Raw genomic sequence first — 5,742 nt, 5'->3', positions numbered from 1 at the left:
AAGGATAGATTTTTTGGGACAAAGTCACTTGCCAAATAGTTGGAAAAACTAGAAAACCAAGGGATTAAGTCTTAAGATGCTGCCAAGACATACTCATTTGGAAAAGTGCCATCTATATTAAGATTATCCCCTAATTTTTTCATTGCCTCATCCTCAAGCCTTGACAAGTTATCTGCAACTTAGTTTTTAGTGCCTTTTTGGTCCCTCACTTCAAAATTAAACTCTTGCAGCAAGAGAACCCAACATCAATCTCGTTTTGGCATTCTTTTTCGACATCAATTACCTCAATACTGCATGGTCTGTATAAACTATGAACCTAGTCCCAATCAAATAGGACCAAAGTTTTTCAAAGGCAAAACCCACCGCAAGTAACTCTTGCTCTGTGATTGTATAATTTTTTGTGTGGGGTTTAAAGCTTTGCTAGAATAGTAGATGGGATGAAGGATCTTATCTCTCCTTTTGCCTAGAATAGTACCCAATATCACCCCACTTGCATCACACATGACCTTAAAGGGTGCAGACCAGTTAGGGGACACAATGATAGGAGCCAAAATCAACCGCCCCTTAAGACATTTAAAGGCCTTGAGACATGCATCATCAAACACAAACTTTACCTTTTTCTCTAAAAGCTTGCACAGAGGATTTGCAATTTTAGAAAAGTCCTTAATGAATCTCCTATACAATCCTGCATGGCCAAAAAACTCTGTAAGCCTCTAACTAAAACTGATGGTAATTTTTCAATTACATCAGTCTTAGATTTTTCCACATCAATACCCTATTTGGAGATCTTGTTTCCAAAAATGATACCTTATTTTACCATGAAGTGATATTTTTCCCAATTCAGCACCAAGTTACACTCTTCACATATTTGCAATGCACTGGCTAAATGGAATAAATGGTCATCGAATAAGTCCGTAACCACTGAAAGGTAATCCATGAATACTTTGATCGTGTCCTCCACCATGTTAGAGAATATGGATATCATGCATCTCTAAAAGGTGGCAGGAACATTGCAAAACTTAAACGGCATTATCTTGAACATATAAGTCCTAGAGGAGCAAGTGAAATTCATCTTTTCTTGGTCCTCGGGAGCAATATTGATTTGGTTGTAACTCGAGTACCTGTCAAGAAAATAATACTAACCTCTGCCTGTTAGTCTATCCAATATCTAATCCATGAAAGGCATAAAGAAGTGGTCTTTCTGTGTCTAAGTGTTCAGCTTCCTGTAATCTATGCAAACTCTCCACCCGGTCACTAGTCTCATGGGCATACGTTTATTATTTTTATTGGGGGAATTGTGATTCCTCTTTCTTTGGCACACATTGAACTGGACTAACCCGCTTGCTATTTGTAATGGCAAAAACTATTGTGAACCTGAAAAATAAAGCTCAAGTATTAGCAATAGTCACTAGGAGTGGTAAGACTCTTGGTAATCATTTGAAAAAAGTTGAGGGAGAAAATGTGGGTAAAAAAAGTCTAAGGTTGACCCAATAAATGTAAAGACAAAGGTTGTGGTTGAGTCAAAAAAAATTTCTCTGATATCTAATAGTGAAGAAGATAAAAAAGAATTAGTGAAAATGGATGAAGAAGTGGGTGAGAATAATAAACTATAAGATGATGTATTGCCCACCATGCAAGTCCCCCTCCATTTCCACAAAGTCTTATGAGGAAAGAGTAGAATGACAAGCTCAATAAATTCATGACTAAGGTTAGCAACCTCTCTATCAATATCCCACTACTTGAGGCTATCCAAGAGATTCCAAGGTATGCTAAGTTTATGAAAAAATTGATGTCGAAGAAGAAACTTGTTGAAGCTGACACCGTTGAAGTCACCCATGGGTGTAGTGCTATCATGAGTAGCAAAATTATGGAAAAGAAAGAGGACCCTGGGGCCTTTACCATTCCATGCACCATCGGGACACATAAGTTTAAAAAAACTTTATTTGACCTTGGTGCGAGTATTAATATCATTCCCTTTGCAATATATCAGAGGCTTGGATTGAGTATCCCCACTCCAAAATCGATGAAGATTTTGATGGTGGACCGGTCCATAAAGAAATCGATTGGTGTTTTGTTCAACGTATTGGTGAAAGTGGATAAATTCATAATTGTAGCAGATTTTGTGATGTTAGATTGTGATATGGACCAAGAGGTGCCTATTATCCTTAGTCGACCTTTTTTTGCTACTGGAAGGGGCATTGTAGATTTGGAGCTTGGGGAAATGAGGTTTAGAGTCCATAATGGTGAAGTGTCATTTCAGGTGGGAAAAATAAAGAAGCAACCCATGAAGCTTAAGGTGGCGTCAACGATAGGTGTTGAGGTTGAGAAAGTGAAGAATGGGTCCCTTTAGGATCTAACTTGAAAAATATGAAAGACGTCGTGCCACAACGATAACTAAGGTGCTATGTGGGAGACAACCCATAAATGCCACGAAAGTGGCTTATATCCTTTTTTTATTTGGCAGAGTAGATTTTACATTTTTTGTCATTGATTAATCCATGCATTTGAGGTACTATAGAGTAATTTAAATGAGTTTGAGAAAGGGAAAGTGTGTAATTTTTGCATGATGAACTGCACAAGAGAAAGTGTGCCAAAATTTAGAAATAAGCTGAACAGGGGAAAACAGAGGAGAATAAATACTCTTTATTACCGCGAACGCAGACCTTGGACAGCGATTGCGGATTTTGGATTGTGATTTCGGTCAGAGTTTTAAAAGACCACCGGACTCTCACTTCCCCACACCCCTTTCTCAAATTTTCACTCAATTTACACTTACTCTTGGGCACATTTTAGGCATTCAAAAGAATTAGTGCATCCCTCTTAGCATTCCCTCTAGTAAGTGTCTTGATTTTAAACTTAAATTATTAAAAATGGGCCATAGAAAACATGTTATAGGGAAGGCCCAGATCTATGATTTTCATTAGTTATTTTGTGTTGAAATGAACTTGTGTAGTGGTTAGCTGCTAGAATATGGTGTTCACATGTGTGGGGAAGTATAGAGTACCCAAATTATATGTGTAATTGAGTAAAATGAAGGATTCACATCAAGTGCTTGTTCAAATGCCCAAACGAGTCATTGCTAGTTGTTTTCACATTCTAAGGGCATAATCGAGTATCTAGTAAGCTTTTTCAATGATTTTAGTGTTAAACTCTTGTTTTTGAACATGTTTTGGCTTAGAATTTAGAGTCTTGGACTGATGAAATTCGGGCATTGAACTGGTCCTAGATACTATAATCGAGGTTATTGGGACTGCGAACACATATTATGGCCAACGATTACTATATCTGAAGCTGAATTCCAGCCTGGGTAAAAAATTTTGCACTTTAAATTCTTGTCCAAACACCACCATGAGCTATAGGGGACAACATAACATAGTTTATGCATGAAAATGTCGATGATTAATGTGGTTATGTTTTTCTCATGTTTTTCAGGATTGCCTTATGGAAGATTACAACCAAGTTTGCTTTCGAGAGAGGAATTTGCTTGGATAAAGTGATGGAAAAGCTTCCAGCATTTCATGACAGGCTAGTGGCCACTGGATGGTAGTGGTTTGCCCGGATTGTTACAAGGAAAATGAGCAGTAGGTTCGGCAATTCTATGCTAACATTAGCGGAGTATCCTTCACAGACCTATCCATCATGATTGTCAAGATTTGAGGAAAGGTGGTGGACTTTATGGCAGAGCAAATCAATGATATATATGGCTCCCGAATGCAAAAATGGCTGACTTTAAAGCCAAGAGGTGTGATTTGAGAATTTGGTTGGCAGACAGGTTATGTCCCAAAGGGAAGTCTCTTGGGCAACAACCAAAGAAAACATATCCATGAATAAATTCACTGCTGAGGCTCGAATTTGGCTGACTATCATTTGTAGTCGGGTCTTCCCTTGTACCTATATGACAGCGTGATTCCTGATTGCGGGCTAGAATAGTTGCTTGCATTTTAGATGGTATTTCTTTGAATGTAGGTCAACTTATGCTATCAGAGATGAAGTTCTTCAAGAACCAAGGTGGTACACACCTCTTTTTCCCCTCTTTGATTATAGATTTATGCAGCCAAACAAAAGTTGAGCAGTACCCGGATATACTTGGGTGTGCCCTGGCACTTGTATCTACCCTCTTAAAATTTGAGGTAAGGGCACACCGGGTAAGATAAAAAAGATGAAGATCGACTTGGGTAAGTCGACATGTGAAGAGCTTGAGTCATGTAGGCCATCTATAGTCGAGCCTCTTGAGGAACTTGGTGTTCATATTAGGGACATTAGAGAGCTAGTGTTGGGATTGGCCCAGGGGCTGGGAGAGCCCTCCACCACTTGTCACTCATATATGTCCCTCTCTGATTATGAGAGGTATTTGGAGGACCAACGGAAATAGGGAGCTACCATTGCTAGGATTGTGAGAGCCAACTCATCCTTGTCAGAGTCCTACCAAGAGCTCCAGGTTTCACACAAGAAGATAGTAAATAGGGAGAAGAAGAGAGATAAATTCTTCAGCAAGATGTTGAAGGGGGTGGAGGGCATTTGGAAAGTCCTAAAAACCCGAGATATACTTCCTTCCTCCTGAGTTAAGAGTGATGATGAGGCCCCAGCAGAGTGGTTCGGTCCTGAGGATATTGATAATAATGTAGAGTCTGCAGGCGAGAGCAACTCATGATATGGTTTTAGGAAGCACCCTTATCTCTTCTTATGCTTGATTATTTTTGAAGTGAGGACACCATTAGCTTTTTAATTGGGGTACTTGTCTCCGTATTTATTCTATTTGGGCCTGTATTATTTTGATATTTCTAGATATTTTGGTGATATTTTGAATGATTTTCATTTTTTTTGTTTGCGTTGTAATATTTGGGTGCTCTGATGGTGCCCACATTTGTATAGATTAGTCGTTTTGCTTTGTATTTGGATTTTTACTTTATCTTTATTTTGCTTGTGCTAATATTCGACTAGCATTTTCCTATGATAGATTGAGTGATGACATTCTTAAAGGAAAATTATTGTGATTGGGTTTTGATCCGTGGATGCAGGGAAAGTCTGAGTACCCATAGCATCAGAGCTATAAATGCAGAGGAAGTCTGAGTACTCGTAGCATTTTGGATTTGGGATCACATTCATACCTATGGTGAAGTTTGAGTAGCCATATGATTTGCTTATATGAAAGCCTCAATGTGAGACATCAGCTTGGTTTGATGCCATAAATAGCAAATTATGCGTGGTGCAAATACAAAGCAAACATCCTCCCAGTCCAAAAATTTTTTGAAAATCAAGGGGCACATACGTGAGTGACCTTGTAACAATACTTTGCCTCTCCTTGTGACTCAAAAATTGTGGCTTAAATAAGTTGGTAGATACTTCATTTTGTCTCTTGCAGGAAGGGCAATTGAGCCCCTTTGAGGAGTTGGCATGCCATGTGCGGTGAGCTTATTTGCCTAAATCTCATGCATAATTGTACCATCTAGAACTTGCCCCGTTGGTATATCAAGATTAATCTTGAATTATACTTGGTTGGTGAAATAATTCTAGGCTATCTTTGTGAAATAGAAACCCACTCCAAGCCTAAATAGCCTATCCATGCATAAAATAGGACTCTTAGTTCCCCAATTTAAGCCTTCAAAACTTTCTTTGGTGACCATGTTACAAGCTTTATACCATTTAAAAATTTGTCCCTCTATTGAACCCAACCCTCCTTGAACATGAAAAATGAAAATTGAGGCTAAATGCCTAAGTTGGGGGAGGTAAGTTTGAAAGAGT

At 38.6% G+C, this 5,742-nt stretch overlaps 1 protein-coding gene across 1 annotated transcript; it reads left to right on the top strand.

Moving 5' to 3' along the window:
* Nucleotides 1–1,789: 1,789 nt before the first annotated feature.
* LOC124888862 lies at nt 1,790–3,547 on the top strand. The gene is made up of 2 exons (XM_047400153.1): nt 1,790–2,340; nt 3,433–3,547. Exons 1-2 carry the CDS (start codon nt 1,790–1,792, stop codon nt 3,545–3,547), a joined length of 666 nt encoding a protein of 221 aa, XP_047256109.1.
* Nucleotides 3,548–5,742: the final 2,195 nt, after the last annotated feature.

The sequence above is a fragment of the Capsicum annuum genome, chromosome 11, assembly GCF_002878395.1.
Source record: "Capsicum annuum cultivar UCD-10X-F1 chromosome 11, UCD10Xv1.1, whole genome shotgun sequence".
Classification (NCBI taxonomy): domain Eukaryota; kingdom Viridiplantae; phylum Streptophyta; class Magnoliopsida; order Solanales; family Solanaceae; genus Capsicum; species Capsicum annuum.
This window is presented reverse-complemented; position numbering and strand designations above follow the sequence as displayed.

Bases quoted from the DNA above. Each gene is read 5' to 3' on its own strand.
- LOC124888862 (XM_047400153.1), top strand. From the start codon at position 1,790: ATGTCGAAGAAGAAACTTGTTGAAGCTGACACCGTTGAAGTCACCCAT. The intron at 2,341-3,432 runs GTCCCTTTAGGA...CATGTTTTTCAG, and splicing joins GTTGAGAAAGTGAAGAATGG to GATTGCCTTATGGAAGATTA.